This window comes from Lactuca sativa, chromosome 7 (genome assembly GCF_002870075.4).
Source record: "Lactuca sativa cultivar Salinas chromosome 7, Lsat_Salinas_v11, whole genome shotgun sequence".
NCBI lineage: Eukaryota > Viridiplantae > Streptophyta > Magnoliopsida > Asterales > Asteraceae > Lactuca > Lactuca sativa.
The window spans coordinates 144,575,644-144,603,626 of NC_056629.2; the positions used below are offsets into that span (position 1 = coordinate 144,575,644).

General features: G+C 33.1%; 2 protein-coding genes across 2 annotated transcripts; one reads left to right on the forward strand and one right to left on the reverse strand.

Moving 5' to 3' along the window:
* Positions 1-16,595: 16,595 nt before the first annotated feature.
* Positions 16,596-20,550, forward strand: LOC111908221 (BRASSINOSTEROID INSENSITIVE 1-associated receptor kinase 1). The gene is made up of 11 exons (XM_023904058.1): positions 16,596-17,133; positions 17,430-17,562; positions 17,676-17,747; positions 17,829-17,972; positions 18,219-18,290; positions 18,385-18,456; positions 18,539-18,618; positions 18,892-19,023; positions 19,119-19,460; positions 19,521-19,915; positions 19,998-20,550. The coding sequence occupies exons 1-11, from the start codon at positions 17,040-17,042 to the stop codon at positions 20,313-20,315; spliced, it is 1,854 nt and encodes a 617-aa protein (XP_023759826.1). The 5' UTR covers positions 16,596-17,039; the 3' UTR covers positions 20,316-20,550.
* A 198-nt stretch (positions 20,551-20,748) lies between these two features.
* Positions 20,749-23,360, reverse strand: LOC111908222 (protein RAE1). Its single transcript, XM_023904059.3, has 11 exons — positions 23,142-23,360; positions 22,852-22,938; positions 22,523-22,600; positions 22,215-22,408; positions 21,985-22,126; positions 21,798-21,878; positions 21,573-21,701; positions 21,391-21,468; positions 21,232-21,303; positions 21,060-21,140; positions 20,749-20,977 (listed from the first exon to the last, which is right to left on the reverse strand). Exons 1-11 carry the CDS (start codon positions 23,196-23,198, stop codon positions 20,927-20,929), a joined length of 1,050 nt encoding a protein of 349 aa, XP_023759827.1. The 5' UTR covers positions 23,199-23,360; the 3' UTR covers positions 20,749-20,926.
* Between the last annotated feature and the right edge of the window lie 4,623 nt (positions 23,361-27,983).

A 27,983-nucleotide genomic window follows, 5' to 3' on the forward strand; every position in this document is an offset into this window, starting at 1 on the left:
AACCCGAGTTGACACTTTACCAAAATACCCCTTGGTTCCAAAACACAAACTGAACACCCGAATCATCTAAATTACATCACCCACACCCAAATGGGAAACAATTCGGGAGAGGGCATTAAAAATTGTATTATAAGTAGACACGTATATATATTACATTCTTTTCAAGGTATACATTTCAAAGATTGTTAGTCCTTTTACTTAATATCTTAAGAATTACATATATGTTTTTATAAGGTAATCCTAATATCTCCTTTCCTACCGCAGCTTGATGGGTTTTGAGCATTACAACATTCCTATGTGTACATGCAACTCTATTTTCTTTGGATCTAGGTTTTTCTCAAGTTATACATGCAAATCAATTATCCAAAGAAAAACCCTAGATCTCCAAAGCAAAACCCTAGATCTAGCACACATAATTCCAAAATTCATATATATAAAAGGGTTGGAAGATTACCTCACTTGTTATATTGTAATAACAAGAACAATCCTTGCTTGATCTTGACTTCTGAAAGCCTAGTGACCCAAGTGTTGCACCTCTAATGGAGTCACAAACACTCAACACAACAAGGATGAGAAGGAGAGAAGAGAATTTGGCCAGGGTTCTTTCATAGACCAGGATTGGGCGAAAATCCCAAGGAGATGCCTACTTATATACTTGTGGTATTAGGGTTTTCAAGTGGAAACCCTAATTTCCTTGCTTAGGGCCAAAGCAACTCATGGACACCACCATTAGAAGCCCTTGGACGAAATCTATAGGGTTTCCCTATAGAATTTCGTCCACTACTATCCAAAAGGTCCAGTGCCTAGTTTCACAACTATCAATGGTCTGCAAAACAACCCCTTGCTTTATTAACTAGTTCCTTTAATCCTAAAATTAATTCTAGATTAACTTTTTATTAATTACCAATTAATAATATGATTTCCAAATAATATATTAAACTTGTAATATATTAATAAAATCATTTTAACCACTAATTTATTATTCCAAATAATAACTTCAACTCTCTCTCCACTAGTCATCCTATCAAGTTGCATGAGTGAAGGCAACCCAAAAGGACCATGATCATGATCAAATCAAGTACATACCAAATATAGTTATAGGCTTAGACACCTAATCCAACAGTCTCCCACTTGGATAAGTCTAATACCTATTATTTCAAGTATGACTTCAGAATCTAATCAGCAATCTTAGCTTTCAAAAGTCGTTGTCGAACTCTGATCTTATTAGCAACTCATCCTTTAGATAAGGGATCAAATGAGACATGGATAATAATCATTCTCTCTGTCCATGTGTTGTTTCCTGATTTCCGACTTATGACGACTAACTCAGACTACAATTGAACACTTCAACTTAGTCTAGGCTTGGCCAAGCGCTTAGTGTATCATCACCAAATCATCGAGGGCCCCATAGATATCGCTTTTATCCCATTTAGGGTAAAAGGAACGGATAAACTTCGACTCATATGCTTGTAGTATTTACTCATCAAATGACACACAACAATACGTTTTATAACACCAAGTTACTGATGTGTTTACGTATTATCAATGTGCAACCGGCTTGTAAACAACAACTATATGTCTCCATTTCAAGAATATAAGATATTATCGTCTCACAATCATTTGTGATAAAATCCATGAAGTGATTCAAATGCGTGTGGGTTTAATCTAATACTCAAATTCTTATTTCAGGAGTACTCACGAACACTGTAGCAAACATTTGCAATGTCTAAACACTTAGACAATTTGCAGTCGGATTCATGACAGTCTTTCCTCATTACTTACTTCCAAAGTATGATCAACTGTGGATGTTTGAATAATCTTATTATTCGGGAAGCAAAACATGCAAAGTGAAACACAAGAATAACCTAATCTAATATGGTCTCAAAACTTTGAATATAATAAAACACTTATTATTTAATCACCATATTAGTTAGACCTTATTCATTGTTTACTATTTCGACTAATCAACTCGATACTTGAATTAAAACAATAGTCATCCCATGCTCCAAGCATGCACATTATGTTTATCTATGTCCCTTCATTTGTGAAAGTAATTGAACACATTTCTAATTATGCTCATTTCACAATTCCCTAATCCTTATAAGTGTAAGAATACAAAATTCTTGCCACTAATAGAATGTGTTAGAGTCTAACCTTTCATGCGATGATCCTTTTGTAATGTCGAGGCTCCAAAGTCACAGAGACTTAACCAACGATATTACAACACGTTCTATTAGGGATTATTACAAGACAATTCCTCGGAAATGAAGTCTCACATTCAAGTTACATTCCCTGAACATCCTTCTTGCATAAAAGTTTCTAACTTACACATAGATTCTTAACATCCAACTCCCATTATGGAAATATTCCCATAATTTCCAAATAACTATCCATTCTCAATAGAATCATATCTATTCAGAGTTATATCAATATGATCCATCCATTACTATACTTCCAACTGTCTACAAGCAACCAATCTTTGGTAAATCTTAGATTGTCCTTTGACAGTTGTTTAACAACTTCAATCATATTTGGTTCCAATCCTTTTTGCCTCTTAATGCACTAGGCATTTGGAAAAATTAGAGCAGGCGAATATTATAGCATATGTAACCGATCCTATAACCGAAGCATATGGGATACGATTCATAATGTCTTACATAAAGACCTGACAGTCTTCTGCTATAATATAGATTTTCTTATGTTGATACATTTCAACATGATATTCATCTATGATCATAACTAAATTTGAATAAAATCTCAATCTAAGATTTTAGATTCGAAATGAAGTATTAATGCCTTCTCCCTTAAGACTTACTATAGCAAAACAATTTCCAAATTCTACGACTTTGCAAGTTTAGAACTTTTTTCCTATAAATAGCATTGGTTACTTTCAACACTTAACATAATAATCACGATCCTACTAGCATAACAATTATGTTCTTTTCAGCATAACAATTATGCTCCCACTAGCTTTGATATGTACTCAGAAATCAGTTGGACTTCTAGAAATCAATACTTATTGACTTTCTTACCAAAGTTCAGATTTTTTTGATACGGGGTGCTTCGATAAGTCTTCATCTAGACTTCTCAAGCTTATACACCTTTCATTAGATAGCTTATGTGTATGTCTAAACCTTTTCAGAACGTATGGCAATAAGTCCTGAATGTTCAAACTAATTGCCATTTCTCACAATTCGAACTAAGAAGAGGGATGTCGTAATCATACTCGAAATCACCACACCTGATGCATTTAATTCTTTTAAAATCCATTAGTGAAAGCGTTTCCTTACAATCATTTTCATGAAGTAGAGAGAAACCTCTTGCCACTTAGATTTTATGGTCCATGTGTTCCTATCCATATGAGCTTGTCATTTTGAACCACTATCATAAGCCAAGGCTTATGACATATTCAAACTCATATGGACCGAACCTGCTTATTCTTAATTTCTTGCCATCCTATAGCACAAGGGCCTACCAGTGCTTCCAGGTTATTGATCAAATCACCCATACAGATCAATGTACTTTCATTGATCAAGGTGCTTTGCCTTATGCATTCAAATGAGAACTCATAGAATTCACATGTATAGTCAATTTAACTAGAAATAGGCATAGAAATAAGAATATGTCAACACGATAGGTTTTCAACCTCAAATAATGAGCTAGTGATTATTAATAGGTTTATTCTTGACTAGTTTTTGAAACTATTCAAGACCATTAAGGCTCCTACTGACCTCTTGACATATAATATTCTCTGTCAAGGAGCATTACTTGACAAACAAATATTCAAGAGTTAGTGTGGGTTCTTATCAAGAAACACTTCATATAATTGGTCTTCGTTGGTCTTTGTTTTAGCCAAAACATCACAACTGCCATTTTCAAATGTGAAAGAGTTAGAAAACATTTCTACTCCACATTTCATGAGGTGTTATAAACCTACTTAAAACATGTCACTCAAGGTACAACTTGAAATAACTAGAGTATGACTCTCAGACTCGATTTTTGGAACAAATAGCATAACCATATTTACTGAACCATCAGTAAATCATGACGAATAGCCTTATCGTCCTTTGTGGTGGATCAGACCACTTCACATCAATTTGTACTAGATCCTTTTAATCCTTCACTTGACTCACATATACATGTGAACAAGGAATTAGTCTTAATTTCCCAAGACCAAGATTCTCATACATCACATAATATAAATTGCATGATTCCATGTTTCTATCCAATTGAAACTTGGGCGATGAGAATCTTTCCTTATTTGGTAAATTATGACACCACCACAAATGATATATCTAAGAATCAAATTTATTTCAATAATGCTAACAATAGAAATATAAACACCAATTTTCATAAATGTCATTGCAAGGAAACGTAAAATAAGATAAAATCAAAATTCATTTTATTGATAAAGTGTGGAAAAACTTGTCCTTAAAAAGAAAATACAAATGAAAACTATGTTTCTAAATATTCCTAAGCAGTCTATCATAACTCCTAAGCAGCAACTCAAAAATTATACTCGAACCATACGATCGAAATCCATCTCTTCACAATCAGATTCAGCTTGCTCTTCTTCTAAGCTTCCTTCTTTCTCTTTGATCCTACAAAACATCAAAATGCAATATTATCGCATTATGTATTGAGAATCTATAAATAGGAACTTAATAGAGTTAGATAGTGGACATACCAGAAGTAAAGTCATACAGTTTGACTTTACTATCCTTGCGATCTTTCAGGTAGATATGGCAGCTTCGTATCCAATGCCCCTTCTCTTGGCAATAGAAACATATGGACTCTTTGGGAATGACACATGGTACTATCTCAAAATTTTCCTTTCTCTTATGATCAAACTTTTCGATGATGGCCGATTTCTCTCCTTTAGGAGGAGAAACCATTTCTGGACTATCACCTTTGTCATCACCAATGTCCATGGAAATTTGGGATGTAGATCTTCCAATCAAATTTTCTTGACTAGTGTGCCAAAGCATTGCTGCTTCAGCAGCAATTAGCAAATATGTCAGATCAATAAGGGTCATGTCATGATCTGTTATATAGTAATCTTTAAAAAAACTGACTATATGACTCGGGGAGTGACTGAAGAACCAAGTCAACAACCAACTCCTTTGGGAAAACGACACCCAACATTCCCAGTTTATCAACGTGCGACTTCATGTTTAGAACATGTGCACATACAGATTTTCCATTTTTATGTTTGCATGCCAATAAGGCTTGAGTAACCTTGAACTTTTCAAGTTGACGGAAATATGGGTCATGGAGAATTACCGGAGGAGGTGGAGGAAGAGAAGTATGATTTCTGGTTCCACCAATGCACGAAGAAGGGATTGATCTTTCACCTTGATCGACACGTGGAAGATCATCTTCAGAAGGAAAGCCTTTTCCAAAGGATTGAGAAAGACCATAGTTGTCAGAACTAGACATCTACAAAAAGGGAGAAATTCAAGTTAGTTGATTTAATCCTTGATATAATGCCCATATAAAATATCAAGGCTAGGACCCAACACAATAATTCATAATTCGGAAGAGGGATGTCGTAATCCAATTGTAAACTATTTGAAGGTAGGTAAATGACGATTTACCAATTCCACCACGAAAACAAAATTTTAAGCGAATTAGGTTTTAAATGATATTCCTACATCTTTTGAGATTCATTGAACTTTTCAATGGCATGTTTAATCTCGATTATGCCCTTCAAGTTTGTGACTAGGATACCAAGGATCACAAACAAGGTGTGAATAACCATGCAAATTAGCTCGGTACTCTCGATGTCATTTATCACCTAATCAATGTGTCGGTTAACCACACACGCTCCATTGATCAACGATAATTTACAAGAAACCCATTGCCATCCTTCATTAGTCCACATTAGTGTGTCGGTTAACCACACACGCTCCACTAACTGACCAATAAGGTGCAATGTGCAATTTCATGGGTTAGCATCAAATTCACATTTTCCTAAAGTAACTAAGACTTCGGAATTTATAAAAGCATTTAGTTACTTTATAATTCATTATACTTTAATGAGAGTTTAGTGTCCTATCCTACCCGTTCGGCTAACGACCCTCCACTAGTCAAGAGTGCAGTGGGTAAGAGTGGGTACCCAATGGCGGTCATTTTACAGGTCGCTTCCTTAAACACCCCTTATATACCAACTTCGTGAACGAGGCCTACTAACGATTAGACTGAACTTTTTCTTATACATATATATGAATTAAACTTTTAATATTATAATAGTATAAGGGTGTATTTTAAACTCTTAAAATACTAGGGTTTTAGAATTTAATATCCCAAAATTAAAACTTTTAATCAAATCTTATATTCCAAAACTTGAGGGCAAATTTTTAAAGCTTTTCAAAACTTCTAGATCAAATTTAAAACAATTAAATTAATCATATAATTTTATCTTTATCACAAATTTGACCTTTTCTTTTATTTGGTAAGAGAATTCAAATCAAATTTTACAAATAATTAATTTATCACAAAATCTCAAAATTATCTTAAAATTTGACCATTATCTTTTAATTAGATAAGGATATCCATCACCATATCATAAAAATCAAATTTAATCAGTAAAAACAACTTATGGTAATTATCCAAATCTAATTTAGGCCAAAAATCCGAAAATCTACCAATAGACGAGTCTCCATGTCTTGTCAAGCCATAACACGTCATGGAAGACCAACATGTCGTGTTCAATTATGAACATGTCGTGTTCATCAGGAAGAGTCCAAAAACGAATTTCTTCCAACTTTGAACAAATCATAAGTGCATCAAATATAACAGAAAAACACTCTAGGCTCTGATACCACTGATGAGTTTTGAGCATTACAACATTCCTATGTGTACATGCAACCCTATTTGCTTTGGATCTAGGTTTTTCTCAAGTTATACATGCAAATCAATTATCCAAAGCAAAACCCTAGATCTAGATACATAATTTCGAAATTCATATATATAAAAGGGTTGGAAGATTACCTCACTTTGTAGTAGCTGCGTAATCGAGTATGAATTATAGAATCAAAGTAATATGAAAATGATGGACACAATATCTAAATAATATATGTTTGGCTCGATTATGCTTTCAATGAGTACAAAGTGAATAGACAACTATAGGAAAGTTCTTATCTAACTCTAGTACTGAACACCTATTTATAGGGAACTAGAAAGCATACAAAAAATATAAAGGCCTAGACATGAAAAGCTTCGAAACTAAAGTACCCTTATAATAACATTACATACAAAACTATCCCTTGACCTTCGACACCTCACAACTAATTTCTACATCAACACACTTGTTATATTGTAATAAAAGGAACAATCCTTGCTTGATCTTGACTTCTGAAAGCCTAGTGCCCTAAGTGTTGCACCTCTAATGAACTCACAGACACTCAACACAACAAGGATGAAAAGAAGAGAAGAGAATTCAGCCAGGGTTCTTTCATAGACCAGGATTGGCCAAAAATCGCAAGGATAGGCCTCCTTATATACTTGTGGTATTAGGGTTTTCAAGTGGAAACCCTAATTTCCTTTCTTAGGGCCCAAGCAACTCATGGACACCCCATTAGAAGCCCTTGGACAAAATCTATAGGGCTTCCCTGTATAATTTCATCAACTGTTATCCAAAAGGTCTAGAGCCCAGTTTCACAACTATCAATGATCTACAAAACAGCCCCTCGCTTTATTAATTAGTTCCTTTAATCCCAAAATTAATTCAAGATTAAAATCTGATTAATTACCAATTGATAATATGATTTCCAAATAATATATTAAACTTGTAATATATTAATAAAATCATTTTAACCACTAATTTAAATTCTTCCAAATAATAAATTCAACTCTCTCTCCACTAGTCATCCTATCAAGTTGCATGAGTGAAGCCAACCCAAAAGGACCATGCTCATGATCAAATCAAGTACATGCTAAATATAGTTATGGGCTTAAACACCTAATCCAACATAGCTATCATGAACTAGTTCCCTACAATTACCCTGGTGGTGATAACTACAATTGTCACACTTGGGAAGGATTACCAAGTACTATCTTGGAATTAGAAATCCTTCTTGAGACTTATTGATGTCTCTTTTTCTCCATGAGGGTCGAATTGATTCTCCTTTGGGACCTTCTTCCTACTTCCTTCTGAAATCCTTGACTCCTTTCTTACTCTTCCTTGAGTTGAATGGTTAGTTCCTGATCACGGATTCTGTTATATTAAAGGCTGACTATCGAGCATCTTTGTAGGTATTGGGTTGGGTTGTGTACATCATCCTTTGAATCTATGGAGCTAACCCTTTGATGTATGCTTCGATCTTCTTGTTTTCTGAGCTGATCAAATTTGGACATATTGTGGCTAGGTCGTTAAAGTGTACGGTATATGTGGCCAAACTTGTGTTCCTTTTAGTCAGATGGTGGAATTCTTGTACACTTAATGCATGTATTCCCTAGAATAATACTTTCTTATCATTAGCTTCATCATTTCTTCCCATGGAACTGCGTAAGCTCTGTCTACGCCTAAGGTTTTAACCTGAACATTCCACAAGATAAGAGCCTTACCCATAAATGTGCAGGTTGTAAGTTTTACCCTACAATCCTTGTCACACTTTCTTTCCATCTCTTTTATCCAGTGGATTAATCAATTTACTCCTTCATCTCCATAGAAGGTTCATGGTTTGCTATTGACAAACCCCTTGTAGGTGCTTTTTATCTGCTTATCTTTTTTATCTCATTAGTCGATATTTCCTTCCATTCTAGTTACTTCGTAATTTCCTAGAATGCCTGATACTTGAAGCTTAATCATTGACTTGATGGTGGTTGGGTCCACTAAGGATAACGTTGTCGTGTTGTCATCCTATAATGAGGTTACTTGTTACTCTTTCGCATAGATTTGACTGGTAAAACTTAAATTTTTTAATCCTTATGTGTTTTGGGGATTGTATTATTCTTCTTATACATATTATGGTTTCTAACTAGTTAATTTTTTAGCAACCTGTCTTCTTACCGTCCCATGCTTTTCCCAAAAGGTTTGGCCTTCTTTAAATGAGATTCATTGTCATTTAAAGGAATTACCATGAATAATGGTACATTATTCCTTTTGCGCTTCGCGACTTTGGAAAGGCAATGTTTCTAAGCTTAAATGGATTTTTAGTTCTTAGGGTGCAATATTAATAGCTAAAATAAACTCGAGGTCACAAGTGACAATTTATTTTTTGAAAATTGGGTGATGCGTGCCAGGCATGATGTATGCACCTCGCGCATCTTCATCAGATCAATATTAAATGACAAATTTTGGCTTTATTCGACCCACACTTCAAAAGTTTGACTGGTCACATTTGACTATACCCCACATGCGACGAGCACATCATGCGTTTGTCGTTTTCGAGCTTTGATTCTTCGATTCCTCCTACTTCCTAGGTACATCAACTTAGTTCATAACAATCAATGATTTCGTATTTAGCGTTTTTTGAGGTTTTATAGGACTTTCCCACTTTGGCTTGTAATAATCGAAATTGATTAGAAAATTTTCTAGTTTAACTACTGATTATTAAACCCCAATGCTCAATTTATCCTCTAATCAATTAATCTATCCTTAATTTGAGGTTTTCAGTTTTAGGGTAAAACCTAGGGTTTTTCTAAATCCATCGATTTGTGATGTTTTAACCAAACTGACGGTGTATTTACCAATATAAGCTTCGCCTAACATTCCCCTAGATTCTTGGTTGAAATTTGGACGAATTCGGGGCTTTTGGAACCAACTGTTTTTCGTGTTCTTGAAGCATGTCAGACGTCTTCATTGCGCGCGACACATCTTCATCATGCACGTGGCATAGTTCTTGACGTGCATGAATTATTTTCTATTATTTTGCAATCCTTTTTACTTTCCTTATCTTAATTCTAACTATCTTTCCCTAGTTTTCTCAGGTTATGTGTCACACCCCAAAACCATGAATGGCGGAAACATTCTGGGGCGGAGGACGTCATGTACAGTATCACAAACAATGAATAATAGTAAACAAGCAACAACATCATCCATTGCATTAATAGTATAATTTCATACATGTGTGTTCTGTTCTATTTTATAGACACCAAAAATATAGATATCAAAATAAAAGATGAGTCTTGAACGAACTCCATCTTCTCAAAAGCCTGGCACCTGTACATGTCTAATGGTGACCTAAGAATACAAGTTATTTTGAAAGCGAGTATCAGCTTAAAGCTGGTGAGATCATAAGTATATTAATGTCTGTCTTTGTATGAAAACGTTTGTAAAATGCTTCTGTAAGATGTTTTGTACAATGTTTTGTATAATGTTTGAACTCTCCTAGAAAACCCTATATTTCCTACTAACCGTAGCCTTCTACCAAGGCATCTAGTGTCTGTGTGTATGTCTCTTGATAGAGTGTGTGTTTTCCCAATTCTGACTATCATTAACCAAAAATATAGTTTCTACATTTTTGTGCATCGTGTGAATATTCACGAAGTGAATGTAAATGGGAAAATATTATCGTACCGTAGTATTTGTAATAAGTGACTACCGTGGTACTAACTACCTTAAAACAAAAGGTGTTCCAAGTAACATGTGATCGACCTGTATCCTGCTACCGACTCTAGTAAAACGACGATGTAAGATGCCGTAAGAAATGACATTTGGCACCCGTAGACTTGCAAGTCCCACTGTAGCGAGCAGCAAGGTGTAGGATAGTCAATCCAGTATAGATCTATACGCAAACTCATACGCTCCCCAATTAAGGAGATTCGAGATACAAGAGCGGTCATGGCAGGAAGTGCCATGACCCGCTCAACGGTTCACATAACTGCATGAATGTATATGTAATGAATGTGCTAACTGAAAGTGTAATCTTTCTCTGTCTAGCCTGTATGTACTGAAATGTTCTGCTTGTGCTAGCTGTAATGTATGTTCTCTCTATCTAGCATGTATAGTAATGTACTGTGCGTACTAGTTGTAATGTACTGTATGTATTACTCGTACTGACTCATGAATGAACTGACTCATTGTATGTTTCATTGTTCTAGTAATAGTAATGGTATCCTCCTGTGCTACCCCTATGGTAACTTACTAGTGATGTAACTGGTACGTATGAACATGGAAGTATACCCTTGCTACCCAAGGGTACCGAATGAACTGGAAGGACCTTTATGACTATATATGTACACATGATATATAACTAATATTTAAACGACCTTCGGACGGGTACCCGATATCCCACCAGACCACATCTCAACGGCTAAAAGGAAATAGAGCGGGCAGGCCTTCCTAAGCTTTTTAAACATTGCTTATATAACTATACATACCTAGACGTGCAATTGATAATAAGTATAACAAAGCTTAAGTAAATGTATTTGATAAGTATAAGAATTTGTAAAACAGTTTGAAGCAAAACAGTTTGATAAACAATTTGAATAATAAGAAAATCACTGGTTTTGTAGTTATTAATCACATGTGATTGATGTAATAACTATAAGTATTTGACTTGTATTCCCCCCCCCCATAAAAGCATTTAAAAACATTTAAACCATTGATTAAGGGGTATGAACTCACCTGTAGTGAGTGTTTTGGATGAAAGTGTCGGATAGGCTGCTAAGTGTCAAGCTGAGACTTGAACACACATGCGGATCCTAGTTAACATATAATAGCACATATATGAATCCAATTAGTGTTTAAAACAACTAATTATTGAATTGGGACCACCTTAGGGACTAGTAAACACTTATATTGAAGTGTTACAACCATATATGATTGTATGAAGGGGGTATATGGCTATACAAGAGAGTGTATGGCCAAAATACACACTATATGTGCGTGTGCAGCCAGGAGTGCGGCCAGGTGTGCGGCCAGCACGTGTGTGCGGCCATGTGTGCGGCTAGAAGGCGTGTGCTGCCAGAACACATGGTGTTCTTGGTGTTCTTGGTGAAAGATGTTACCTTTCTGGATGATACTTGAGAGGATTTTCGGGTCCTTGCTTTGTAGAAGTGTAAGAAATGATCAAAATGACCAAGGATAGTATATATAGGAGGGTGAGTGCAGCTGGAGGGGTGTGCGGTTGGCCTGTGTGCGGCTGGCTGGCCGCACACTCTAGTGTGCGGCCGCACACACCTGATTTGGTGTGTTTGGCCCGTTTTTTCGATGCTACACCCGATCTAACCCATCCTCCGACATGTATCTCAATTATACTAAGCTTTAAGCACTCTTTTAGACCCAAAACTTCATTATAAAATAGCAAAACGAAGCTAACTTTGATAAAAATGAAGAATGTAAGCTAGATATTTCGGGTTGTCACATTATGTCTCAATCAGGTCGTCAGAAGGCTGGTTAATTACCGCCTAACTGGCTGTCTCATCAATTTTTATAGTTCCCAGATGATATTCCTTCTGAGGACCGGAGCTTCTTCGTTTCCTGGTTGACTACTCTGTTATCCAAGCAGTTCAGTATTCCTCATGTCCTTGTATAGCGGACCGCTGATGATCTTGGACTATCAAGGCGTTTGGAACTGTATCTCACTCGGGTCCTTAGTGATGATAACGGTCTTGGGCTTTTTACTTACCAGGGGTGGCGTCGAATCTTTAGGACTCAAAAGGTCATCTATCATGAGCTCTGCTTGGAGTTCTTTGCTACAACTCAAGAGTTTTTTTTAACTTATGGTTAGTAATTGATAGTGACTTTTTGTTTTCCTCTCATTTATATATACTGTATCCATATTAGTAATATATAAATAAGTTCTCACAAAAAATCACATGTTTTAAGATATTTGTGATTAAAATATAAAGAGTTGAAAACAAAATGAGTCTTGTCACATCATGGTTATTACTATGCAAAATTTTCTTGTAACAATAATGTTTCTATATATAAAATATGTGTTGATTCCTATATTTTTTGTATGATTTATAAGTGTTTAATAAGTTTTTTGTTATAAATGTTATAGTGGATATTATAGCGCTTTTATGTTATTAAAAGTTATATTATTTATGTTTTTCATATATGTGTTATTCTTTAAACATAGAAATCAACATACGTTTTATATACAATTTACACAACTTAAAGTGGTTTATAAAATTATCAAAAGTTGTAATATATATTTTTATATTATTTGTTATTTGTTATATATAGAAATCAACATATATTTGATATATATTTTAGGGAAATCTTCAGAAAAGTCCCAATATTTACGGAAAAGTTACACTTTAGTCGTCCCAAGATTTTTTTTGAACGAAAAAGTCCTGAGAACCGGCAAAAATTTGTAGTTTGACCCTTTTTGGCCGGTTGAAACCGGTACCAAATTAATTTGGAACTATTTCGTAAACTAATCCAAAATATTAGGGCTTTTCTGTAAACAAAAAATATTAGGACTTTTCTGTAAACAAAAATATTATGACTTTTCTACAAACAGAACCCTTATTATTATTATTATTATTATTATTATTATTATTATTATTATTATTATTATTATTATTATTAAAAATATAAATAAGAATACTATTTTTTGAACTTGTTATTATTAATATTGTTACTAATACATATAAGTGCATTAAATGAAAAAATAATATTAATGACATTATTTAAGGGTGGATGTAAAGGAGATGGTGATGCTTTTAGCATTGAATCGTGAATGTCTGCTTGTATATTTTTACTTTATATATGGTCATTTTATATTTGTTATTATTGTTTTCAGCTCAGAATATTAATACTTAACAATTTGAAAGAAGTTGCATATTAATAGTTTAAGGTAGTAGGGTTTCTCACTTTGTATATAAAATTGTTTAAGGTAGAAGAATTACTTTCCAAATCCAACAAATCCACTACAAACATTTGCATAGGTAACCCATATCAAAATTCAAAAGTATTAATTACGATATTTTGTTTAATAAAAAGTAATAGGAATAATTCAAAAGTATTAATCAAAATTCAAAAGTATTAATCCAAAAAACATGTCCTATTATTTTTTATAAAACAAGATATTGTAATTAATATTTTTGAATTTTGATATGGGCTACCTATGTAGATGTTTGTAGTGGATCTGTTGGATTGGAAAATAATCTTTCTACCTTAAACATTTTTATATACAAAGTGAGAAATCCTTCTAGCTTAAACTATTTATAAACAATTTTACAAATATGCAACTTCTTTTACATTGTTAAGTATTATTATTCTGAATTGAAAACAATAACAACAAATGTGAAATGACCATATACAAAGTAAAAATATGCAAGCAAACATTCATGATTTCAATGCTAAAAGCATCAACATCTCCTCCACCTCCACCCTTAAACAATGTCATTAATATTATTTTTTTCATTTATATGTATTAGTAACAATATTAATAATAACAAGTTCAAAAAAAAGTATTCTTATTTATAATAATAATAATAATAATAATAATAATAATAATAATAATAATAATAATAATAATAATAATAATAATAATAATAAGGGCTTTGTTTGTAGAAAAGTCTTAATATTTTTGTTTACAGAAAAATTCTGATATTTTTTGCTTGCAGAAAAGTCTCAATATTTTAGATTAGTTTACAAAATATTCCCAAATTAATTTGGTACCGGTTTCAACCGGTCAAAAGGGTCAAACTGCGAATTTTTGCCAGTTTTCGAGACTTTTTCATTCAAAAAAAAATCTTGGGACTAAAGTGAAACTTTTCCGTAAATATTGAGACTTTTCTGAAGATTTCCCTATATTTTATTAACATTGTTTTTCCGTGTATACATATTAAATCACAATTTGTAGAACTAAGAGCAAGATTTAAATAATTGTGTGAGTGTGTGTGTTTGCTGTTAAAAAAAACTATATAAATATATTATTACGCAACGTGTGAGAATTCGTCTAGTATAACATAAAAGAATCATTAAGATATATTTATAGTGGTGGTGTTCAATTTTTAAGGGTAGCGTTTCTTAGATAAAACACACAACGCCGAGTTTGGTCGGGTTTTTCAAATAAAAAATCGAATCGTTGTGGTTTCAGTTTTTGTTAGCCCTATTATCACAAATACAAAGACTAATTTTTACATAGATTATATGATAAGGATAATGACTTGAAAGACTAATATACTTTTGATTTGCACATATTGGTCACTGAGTTTTTTTTTTTCCACATTTACCCCTTTAACCTGTTAAACTGTACACATGCAGTTCTTACGACCTGCTACTCTAGGCAAGCCGAAACAATGACTTAATAGGGTAATATTTTTCTCACTTTGTACACATTTAGTCCTTAATATTTTTTGTTGCAAAATAAGTCATTGTTGTTTTTCTATGCATTCAATACTTATGACCAATTTTTATAGTTTTTTCTCATAACATCCTATATGGTACAATTATTAATAAGGTGTTTGGATCTGTTGATGTTTATTGTCACCACGGCATCGACTGCTTAGTTGCTTAGTTCATATAGTTTGACTTAGGTCTTGTGTTAACTTCTTCATACGATCTTAGACTTTAACGATCTTTATATCCACGCGTTCGTATTTGATTCTACTACAACTTTTGTTTAGATTACTTTCATTAAAAAGTAATATATTTTTACTTTTTAATGGGAGTAATATAAACAAAAATTATAGTAGACTCAAATATGAACTCGTAGATACAAAGATAGTTAAAATCTAAGATCGTATGAAGTTACGATGTTCAAAACACAAGACCGAAGTCAAACCACAAGACCTAATCAACCAAGCAACCGAGGCCACGGTGGGCCAAAGCATCAACAACTTCGAACACCTTATTAATGATTGTACCACGTAGGATGCCGTAAGAAAAACCTAAAACAATCGGTTATAAGTATTGAATGTGAGAAAAACAACAAAGACTTATTTTACAAAAAAAAAAAAAAAAAAAAAAAAAAAAAAAAAAAAAAAACTTATTAAGGACTAAATGTACAAAAAAAAAATATATATTAAGAACTAAATGTATACAAAGTGAGAAATATATATATTTTATTAAGTCATTTTTTTCGGCTTATCTGGAGTAGCTAGTTATAATGACCGGATGTGTATAGTTAAAAAGTTGAAAGGGTAAATATAAACAGAAAAAAAAATAAAAGAAAAAGAAAAAACTCAATAACAAATATGTAAAAATCTATATTACCATTTCAAATCATTATCCTATATGATATATGATGCGGTAAAAACAAAAATATTATTATTTTAATATATCAATAATTAGTTGTTGACAATTTTTTTTTTTTTAGGGGTTTTTTTTTTTTTTTGTAATAGTAAATAGGGTGGGTAGTGGTGATTGGTGAATTCCTTGGAGGTCTCTCTCTCTAAACAATTCTTCAATCTTTCCTAATAGGCGGCGAGCATTGTGGGTCCAACCCCGTGCGTGCGTTTGACCCCGTTATCGTTTGCCCATAGTGTGTCCTTTTCTTTTTCTTTCACAAAACATCAAATGGTGGAATTATCAATTATCATTTTAATGAATTCTCTAAAGATCAAAACTTTTTTTCAACAGATTGGGGTATTCCGTTAAGTACATATGGAAAGTAAAGAAAAGTAAAAGCAATAAAATAATCTTGTCTTTTGACATTTAAAAATCATTTTAGAGAAAGAGAAGTTGAATGAATTGAATCCCCCACTCTTTACTAATGTTAATGTCCTCCTTCTCTCTCTCTCTCTCTCTCTTCTTTTACAACCAGTTGTCTTTAAGAGAGAGAAACACAGAAAAAGAGAACCTTTGACTAATTACACGACGACTTCCCTCATCCCAACTCCATTCACCCTCTCTCTTCAATCTCTCTCTCTCTTTCTCTTTCTCTGATTACACCAAAACCCACGAATTTTTTCTTTAGATTTCATCATATACAAGATTTCTTGAAGTGGGTTTTCATCTTTTGTGGTTGATTAGATTTGTGGATGATATACACAGATTTTGTTCGTCTGAGCTGTCTGTAAACCTAGGGTTTGGTGTTTCGGGTTCTGGGTATTTCCAATTTCTTGATCTGAATGAGTAATCGATGAGAAATCTAGGTTTTTTAGCTTGACCGACCCGAACCCGTATTCAAGAAATGGATCGGCGAGTTTCTTTGATTTCAGCTTCTGTTCTTGTCTGGTTCATTTTGGTGTTCAACAACTTGTCAAAAGTCTACGGGAATGCCGAAGGTACCTGCTTTATTGTTCTTGAATCACCTTTTTTAGCATTCAATGCTCATTTTCTTGACTTCTGATTTGAGTTCAATGAACGTGTTGCCTTTACCTGAATTGATAATACTGTCGCCTAATCAAATTTAGTAATTATTTCAATTGGGTTTTGTTTTGATTTGAAATTTCCCCCAATTGTAGTAGCTATAGTTCTAATAAAGGCAATTGATGTAAAGCCTAAATATCCCAAATTCTTCCCGATTTTGACATATTTCTTGTTCAAAAGATTTATCAATTCGATGTTTTTGGGATTACAGGAGATGCATTGAATGCGTTAAAGACTCAATTAGGTGATCCGAATAATGTTCTTCAAAGTTGGGATGCGACTCTTGTAAATCCATGTACTTGGTTTCATGTTACGTGTAATAATGAAAATAGCGTTACGCGAGTGTAAGTTTATTTTTCTTAAAGCTAAGATTAATATTATTCGATTCGATATTATTGTTATCATCTAAAAACAAAAAAAAACAAAAATTGTTGTTTTTGGTGTTTATTATACTCAGTGATCTTGGAAACGCAAACTTGTCTGGTCAACTCGTTGCACAACTCGGTGAACTCACTAATTTACAGTATTTGTAAGAACGAATTTTTCTTATTAATTCCTAACTCTTTTTACAAATTTACCCTAATTTATTTTTTTCCTTTTATTTTAACAGGGAACTTTACAGTAATAATATTACTGGAAGAATTCCTATTGAACTTGGGAACTTAACAAACTTAGTAAGTTTGGATCTTTATCTCAACCGATTAGATGGTGGCATTCCTGATACATTGGGAAAACTCCAAAAGCTTCGTTTCCTGTATGAATTCTCATAATTCAAATTTTTTTTTCATATATATATATATATATATATATATATATATATATATATATATATATATATATATATATATATATATATATAATAAAAATGTAATTTCATTTTCTTACCAATAATAACAATATGTAATATGAAACTTGTAAAGATATTTACAAGTGTTAGATTACATATTGCTATTATAATACTTTTAATAATTTTGATTTCATATTTTTTTTGCAATGTCAGTCGTCTCAACAACAACACGTTAACGGGAACTATTCCAATTTCGTTAACTACTATAACTTCACTACAAGTTCTGTAAGTATCAAAACATGTTTTTGTTTTTTTTTTTTTTTTTTTTTACATAGATTATGATTGTTAAAGTAAATTATTATATTTATACGTATCTTAGTGATCTTTCGAACAACAATCTAAGAGGAGATGTTCCAGTCAATGGTTCCTTTTCTCTTTTCACACCTATAAGGTATATTACAATTCATTTCCCTCCTCCATTGATGAACAATTTGACACCTTTTTTTTTTAACAATCAACTTTTCTTCTTTTAGTTTTGCAAATAATCCTCAGTTGAAAGCTCCCGCAGTTTCTCCTCAAGCTCCCGCCCCACCAAATTCCCCATCTCCTTCCGGTACTTTTCATTATTCCGTAATTTTTGTCTCATTCACATCAGTCTCAGTCCGACACATTACATACTGTTTAGTCCTATCTCAATCAGACACAGTACAACCTGTTTTGTCCTGTATTGACATTACTCTTAGTCTTAGTCAAACTAAGTACAACCTGGTTTGTCCTGTATCAGAGTGCCAGATATAGTACAACCTGTTCTGTCATATCATGTCCTGTATGTCCCTACTTACACAGAACCACATTTTTTGTTAATAACGGCGCCGTTTTATTTCAGTCGGCAACAGTGCGACTGGGGCAATCGCGGGAGGAGTTGCCGCGGGTGCCGCCCTTCTATTTGCCGGTCCAGCGATCGCGCTTGCATGGTGGCGCCGCCGCAAACCACAGGATCATTTCTTCGACGTACCCGGTTAGTAAAATCACCAAATACCAAACATACTTTTAATGATTTCAATGTCATCAACTCAAGCCCTAAAATCACATTTCTTTAAAAAAAACTTTTAGCCGAAGAGGATCCGGAGGTTCATTTAGGGCAATTGAAGCGGTTTTCTCTTCGCGAACTACAAGTGGCAACCGATAATTTCAACAACCGCCACATTCTCGGGCGGGGCGGATTTGGTAAAGTTTACAAAGGGCGGTTGGCGGATGGGACGTTGGTGGCGGTGAAACGGTTGAAAGAAGAGAGGACTCAGGGCGGCGAGTTGCAGTTTCAGACGGAGGTGGAGATGATTAGTATGGCGGTTCACCGGAATTTACTCCGGTTGAGGGGGTTTTGCATGACACCCACGGAACGCTTGCTTGTTTATCCGTATATGGCCAATGGCAGTGTCGCATCTTGCTTAAGAGGTATTTTTTTTTTTTTTTTGTTAATTTGTTTATTGTAGTAACGAAATTGATTAATTGTAGAGAGACCGGATACACAAGAGCCACTTGATTGGCCAATACGTAAGCGGATTGCATTGGGATCCGCGAGAGGACTTGCGTATTTGCATGATCATTGTGACCCGAAGATTATACATCGAGATGTAAAGGCTGCGAATATTTTGTTGGATGAAGAGTTTGAAGCAGTTGTTGGAGATTTTGGGTTGGCTAAACTTATGGATTATAAGGATACACATGTCACGACAGCTGTCCGTGGGACCATTGGACACATAGCCCCCGAGTATTTATCAACCGGAAAATCCTCGGAAAAAACCGATGTTTTTGGATATGGTGTTATGCTTCTAGAACTTATCACGGGTCAAAGAGCTTTTGATCTTGCTAGACTTGCTAATGATGATGATGTCATGTTGCTTGATTGGGTAAATTAGTTTTGTACACTTCAATTAAAAAATGTTGAAAACATGAAGAACCAAGAATTGTGACATTGAAAACGTTGTACAGGTGAAAGGGCTTTTAAGGGAAAAGAAGTTGGAGACACTGGTGGATGCGGATTTGAAAGGTAATTATATAGATGATGAAGTGGAACAGCTTATACAAGTAGCGCTTTTGTGCACACAAGGGACTCCATTAGAGAGACCAAAAATGTCAGAAGTTGTGAGAATGTTGGAAGGTGATGGGTTAGCTGAAAGGTGGGAAGAATGGCAAAAGGAAGAAATGTTCAGACAAGACTTCAATGCGACACATAATACAAATACAGATTGGATTATTGCAGATTCAACTTATAACCTTCGTCCTGATGAATTATCTGGCCCCAGATGATTGGTGGTTTTTTTTTTATTTGGTTATTTATTGTCTTTTGTGCATATTTTTTTGTTTCAGACTTTTGGGGTGAATTGTGTCTAGAGTTTTGGTCTTTGTTGTTTTGAATGTGTTTATAGATTAAGGGTTTTAAGGTGGGAAGCAGAGACCTTGAATGGTATTGGAAGAACAATGTGTTTTGGTCTTTTTATGTAGTAAACCAGATGAACAAATAAATACATTTTGTTGTTGATAATTCTATGTTTTTTTTTTTTTGACAATAAATGTGTTTTGTTACTAGTTGATGTTTTTTTGTTTGTAAAGGAGCATGATAACTGAATTTGAATCATTTTTCTATATGTTTCTTATATTATTTTATATTTTCAACCAGCTACCACCAGTTAGTTTTCCAGCTATCAGCTACTTTGCAGTATTTCACCAAAACAAACCTCTATACACAAAATATCCCATAATATCAATGAACAAGAAAACAAACTCCCAACAACCAATTGACCACAAATATTAGAAAACAAACCTCATTATCTACTACATGGGTCTAAGAATCAATGCAAAACTGCACAAACTGATTTAACTCCGTACATTTACAATCTAGAAATAGAAAACAACACTATTCACTTCCTTCCACTTGTTCCAATGCGAGGTTTCCCTTTAACCTCAGACTCCTGTTAACATTAACATTAACAAACAAATTTTTATTTTTCATTCCACAAATAAATAAAAAGTAAATAAATTCAGATTTCAGACCTGTGGCATGTGCAAGTAAATATAAGTCTTGGCTGTTGCTGGATTATGATTTTCAGCACCTTTTCCCCAATCATAGCATACCTTAAACATTACAAATGTAATTCATTCATTCATTAATAATTTAAAATTTAAATCAAACATCATGAATAAAAAAATTAAACTAGAAATATACCCCATAGGCAAAAATGGAGCCATCATTGTTGAAACTGCTGCAAGGTATAGGTGCACTGCATCTTGACATTGCCTGTTAAATAATAATTAGATTTTAGATAAATAATAATAATTCTCAAAAAGGTGACATGTCATTTTGTCACATGTCGAATACAAATACCTTCAATCTCTGTTTGCTGTCTTTATCCCAGAAGTTAAAAGCACCATCAGATCCAGAAGTTGCAAATGTTTGATGAACCTGAAAAATCGGGTCAATTTCTTTATCATTTCATTTTTTATCTTATTACAACATTAAAAATCTTCCCAATTATAGAAAGTATAATAATAACAAAGTATTCTTACTGGATGAAAGTTGAGAGAATTGACAGAGTATATATCATTCCCCTCTCTGTGGCATTTAAAAGTGAAGTTTTTACTTTGTTGTTGTTCATCAAGATGATGCACACCAACTCTCCCTTCAATTGACCCAACCTACAAAACCATATTATTAAAAAAAAAAAAAAAAAAAAAAAAAAAAAAGAAGTATACATTTTAAAGACAAAGATTGTTATGAAATTAGAAACATACCAAGAAGCCTTGTTGATCAGGAAATGCAGCAACACACCTAGTTTGATACTTTAAGGGGGAGGCAATTCTCTTAAACTCAGCCTATTGTGATTCACATTCAGTCAATACCAAAACCCTTTTGAAATCTTTTAAAGAAATTATGATAATACTATTGTTGCTTATTGATGTGAGTGAAGTGGAGTAATACCTGAGGATTTTGCAAGTTGAATACTATAAGATTTCTATCTGCAGTGCCAACTACCATTAATGGATGTCTCACTGTAAGTGCATAGCATCTCTCAGGAAGTTGTTGAGTGTGAACTGGATTAGGTTGCCTCAAGTCCCAATATCTACAAGAAGGTAACAAATATAAATGAAACAGATATGGAAATCAAATTAATGTTCCAAAGATGGAAAGAATTAGAGTTAATTACATACCTTAGAGTTTTGTCCCAACTTCCTGATACCAAAAGGTTCATTTCTGGAATCCAAGCAACCTCTTTAACAGGAGCATCATGCATAGCCACAGTTACTGGTTGTCCACCAGAGAGTAATGGCCACATCTTCACTTGTTTGTCACAGCCTCCAGAGAAGACTGTCGTTCCATCATCCTTCCAAGCTGAACATAAAACCTAAAAGTATGAAAGAAAGGGTGAGATTAGAAGTTTAGAAGAGTTATCAGAAGGTAGAATGAATGTTTTTAGTTCATTATCCGGGTGAGGATACTGCATATAGCTTGATGTTACCGGTTGATCATGTGCTATTGATGCCTTTGCTACAGAGCCAAGAGTAGTTCCGTTTTTTGTTATCTCCCAACATCTCACCTGCAATTGTTTCGTAGTATGATGGAAATCAGATCACATGTAATAGTTCGACAAAGATCATAACTGTATTCACTTAGAACTGAAATGATCCATGAATGTATCTAGTTTGCAATTGCAAACAGGAGACAAAGATAGAACAAAATTCAGAAACAAATCATTAAAGTGATGCGTGTAATAGAAATATCGCGCAAAAGAAAATTAACGAATCAATGATTCATAAACACAATCGGATTGATTAACATCACACGAACCTGATTGTCCCATGAAGTAGCAACAAGGTAATTCGCCTTGGGACTGAAACAAAGGCTTGATACAGCATCCGTCGGAGGTGATACAACCTATACAGAACCGATAGTTACAACAGAAATTCTAAACAATAACGGTAAAACTTTTATCTAAACCAGAAACACTTTATGACGAACATTAATTGAAGGAACATACAGATCAATACACCAACAAATACATACCACGACACATTGAGTTATTGTATTATAATGAAAGTAACATATAAAGAAAGTGAATTATGGAAGCTTCGCTTTACCTCGGTTGACTTGTTTGGATTGGTATTGGTAGCAGAAGCCATGCCAAAGGCAGACATTGAATCCGAAATTGAAGTACAGTAATACAAACTGGTGCCGTAACCCTAGATTGTTTGACAATGGTAGATTCGCACGAGCGGTTAACGAAGAATCGAGCGTGTTCGAAAATGGGAGAAATGGAGGAAGGAGAAGATTGATGATGTCTGTCCACTATATACGGAGATGCAAAAAGCGTGGTAATGACGCTAGAGTCTAGACATAATCATGGGTCGGGTCGGGTCGGGTTATATAAGTATTGGGCCAACCGTGTTTCAAAACAGTTTCTGGACAAACCCGTCCAAAACCTAGAAATTCGACATTTTTTTAAGTAAACTTTTATTCATGGTGGCTTATTGCAATAAGATGTACTGATTTTAAGCTTGGAACAAGACCAAAATTCAATAAACCATATCCATTTGGAAATTTGATCACCCCGAGATATACAACGATGGTCGATTTATTCTATATTGGGACTAAGGCATAGTGTATATTTATTGAAATCAATGCAATCCATTTTAAAGAGGCTTTATAGAACCGGTTAGAAAGAATGATTTCAATAAAGTTTACTCTATTTTCATCCAAGAGGAACGACTAAAGACCATATCTTATGAAAGATGAAATAGAAATATGACTCATAATAATGGCAAAATCTCATAAAAATGTTAAGTAACCCATAATACATAATGATGACTAATGCGTATTGGATATTTGACGTATAGGGTTAGAATCGCATGACCCAGAAAATGGAAGTTTTCAAAGATTGAACATAAGGTTGTCAAAACTGCGATACTGATCGTAGGATCGTACGATCCTAATGGGGTAAATCGATCCCGATCTTACTATGATCTTTTTCGGTAAGATTGTGGTAGGATCGTAGGATCAGATCGTAAATTTGTAGAATCGATCGTAGGATTGTAACTATTTTTCTAAAACAAATTATGATATTGTTTCATCGACTAACTGTGTAGAATACCAATTTTGAATTGTTTATCACTAAGTGATGTATTAGATATGTATTTTTTATGTTTTAAACAATTTATTGTTAATTGAATTGTTAACATATCGGTGAAAATGTATTTTTTATGTATTAAAATGTTTTTCGTAGGATCTTACGATCATAATCTTGCAAAGTGAAAAACGATCCTACTTTCTTGACAACCTTGATTTAACATTTATTACTCTGCGTCCTACACGATTATTATATGCATGAAAGCAGACATTGTAGCTACTAAAGTATCGAGTGTTGTCCTTAACATGCATCTTCATTTCAAAAATGTTTTTTTTTCTCGGACTTGCTTACGAATTAATATTTGTGTCTCAATTAACTGTATAATTGTTTTTTTTTGTCAATTTCACTAAAGGTTTAAGTGTTATCTAGGACCATACTTTTGACATCTTTGGATTTATGGTAGAAACTTCTTGGTCATTAAGACTACCTCAAGTCAAAGTTTAATAGGATCTAAATTTTTAAGAGATTTTGAACTTTTAAGATCTAAATTTTTAAGAGGTTGGAGATGGTAATGATAGGGAAAAAGAAGACGGTCATGTAAAATAGATTGAGAATGGGGAAAAAAAGCTTGTTGAAAATAGGAGTAAACATATTAACCGAAAACCGACTCAAAACCAAATTAACCAAACCATTACTAAAAATGTGATACGGTTTCTATATTTGATTAAGTAAATACATATGGTTCGGTTATGGTTTTCTTCCAAAACCGAACCAATAATACTAACAAATGTTTTTAATATAATATAATATTAAATATATGATATGTAATTATATTTGGAATTGAAAATTTAAAGGGTAATTATTTGGAATTGGATGGAATACATAATCTTTTATCATATTAATAAGGTTATCAATACTGAATCGTTCACTTTTTATAACAATGTACTTTATGTTTTTCAAATTTTATAGCAAAGTATTTTTTTTATCTGATTTTCGATTATTATGATTAATCAATATTAATCATTAACTATAATCATTAAAAAAAACTGTTAACCGAAACCAATATTAACCAATATCCAATGACTACTAAAATACATTAACCACTTATAATGGTTATATGGTTTGGTTTTAATTAAAACCCGAACCAAACCGCCTTATACACACCCCTAGCGAAAATATTATGATATTTGCGAAACATGTTCCTTGTTTATTCAAATATCCATTTTCTTAAAAAATTAAAAGGCTACTCAACGATTAAGAAACAAAAGTTAAAATGCTATCAAAACTCTCGATCTAAAAAATTAAAATTTGTCTTTAATTTAAAAAATCAAAAGGCTTTTAGTGTCTGAGTAAGAATCTACTTCAAGGAAAAGTTGTGATGTTTGTTGAAGGGCTAAGCAAACTAACGATGAGTTTATTGCTTTGAATTTGTCCATTGTGATTTATTGGGCCCATTTAGAAATTTTTTCATGCGATGCTTTGTAGTTCTTAACAATATTTGTTGATGTTTCTCGAACAATATTGATTTATTTATTGGTCAGCAAAAAAGAGGTTACCATAATACCATTCATGTACTTAAAAAATTAAAATGTTTTTCTTTATGGTTGAACGACATAACAAATTTACTTGCCTAGAACAATTTTTTTAGATAATGAGATTAAATACAAGCAAAACATTAGTCGGGTGAAGAATTAAAAAATAATTATGTGAATTGCGATAGAATATACTAATAATTATGTGAATTGCGATAGAATATACTGTAATTATGTAGTTGTCGCGGTTCAAAATCTAATAGTGATCACTTACCATGATCTAAAATAGTGGTTCTCGTGGTGAGATAGTAGTGGAATGATGATTTTTAACTGTCACGTAATATATATATATATATATATATATATATATATATATATATATATATATATATATATGTGTGTGTGTGTGTGTGTGTGTGTGTGTGTGTGTGTGTGTTTGGACCAGCCCGACTCTTGGCCGGGCCGGTTTCGAAAAACATTGTGGACCGTGGACCGGACCAGATGAGACTTACCGGGTCTAGGTCCAGGTTTTTCGGTTCTTGGACCCGTTTGAACTGTTACAACTTTCTATGCATACGGTATAACTTGTTAAAACACATTTTTGATCTGATACAACTCGTTAAAACGAATATGTTGTTGGGTTTGATACATTACAACTTGTTAAAATGAATACTTTTTTGGATTTGATACGGTATAACTCGTAAAAATGAATATGTTTCTGTTTCTTGTGCCTTTTGGACTGGTCAAACTCTGATTATTTATATTTTATATCATTTGTTTGAAGAATTGTAACTCATTAAATATAACACCAAAAACAACAAGATTATAGTTTAAAATCATCTACAAACTTTAAATTACATATTGAATATATATATATATATATATATATATATATATATATATATATATATAAAACGAATGAAATATGCTTGTTTAAGAAATTTCACAGAATACAAAAGTTTAAATTTCTTGCTGAAAAACTGAAATATTTCAGTTTTGATATCTCATCTATAAAGGATTATAACTCATTAAATATAACACCAAAAACAACAAAATTATAGTCTAAAACCATCTACGAACTCTATATTAAATGTTGGAAAAAACCGTATGTCAATACGACTTAAAACAAATGACATATGTTTGTTTAAAGAATTTTACAGAATACAAAAGTTTAAATTTCTTGCTAAAAAGTTAAAATATTTTAGCTTTAATATCTCATCTTTAAAGGATTATAACTCATTAATATAACACCAAAACAACAAAATTGTAGTCTAAAAACATCTACAAACTCTAAATTATACGTTGGAAACAACCATATGTCAGTCCCGACTTAAAACGAATGAAATATACTTGTTTAAAGAAATTTACAAAATATAAAGTTAAAATTTATTGTTGAAAAGCTGAAATGTTTCAACTTTGATATCTCATTTTTAAATGATTGTAACTCATTGAATATAACACAAAAAACGAATAAATTATAGTAAAAAATCTTCTATAAAATTTTAAATACATGTTGAAAAAAAAATTGTATGTCAATCCAACTTAAAAAAGAATGATATAATACAAAAGTTAAAATTTTTAGCTGAAAAATTGAAATATTTTCAATTTTGATATCTCATCTTTGAAAGATTGTAACTCGTCGAATATAATACTAAAAACAAAAAAAATATATACTAAAATCAACTACAAACTCTAAATTACACGTTGAAAAAAATTGCATACAATCCGACTTAAAACGAATGAGATATACTTGTTTAAAATTTTCACAAAATAATTTTTTTTTAAATAAACCGGTTTTACCCGGAACCGACCGGACTGGACGGGTAAATAAACAAGACCGGTTTTGCTCAAATCCTAGAACTGAAAATCGGCCCGAGGGTCCAAAAAACGGTCTCGTCCCGTCCAAGGGACCAAATATATATATATATATATATATATATATATATATATATATATATATATATATATATATATATATATATATATAACATCCCAGGTTTTCAGGTATTTTCGAATCCTTCCCTTAGTATTTAAATATGTCATTTTGGTCCTTGATATTGGTTGGAATTAGTCCTAAGAAGCCCTAGTGGCAAATTGGTAATTCTAAGGAGCTTCAGTTGTATGTCGGGCGTACATGTGGGTACACTAAGCGTACTAGGGTGCGCCCTAGTACGCTGGGCGTACACATATGTACGCAAGGCATATGCGTGTTCGGGTGAAACCCTAATTTTAAGGGGTTTGTAGAGTATTTAAGCACCATTATGGGTCATTTTGACTCACTCTTTCTGCCTCTAAGTCCTTAAACCGTTTTAAGAGAACCCTAA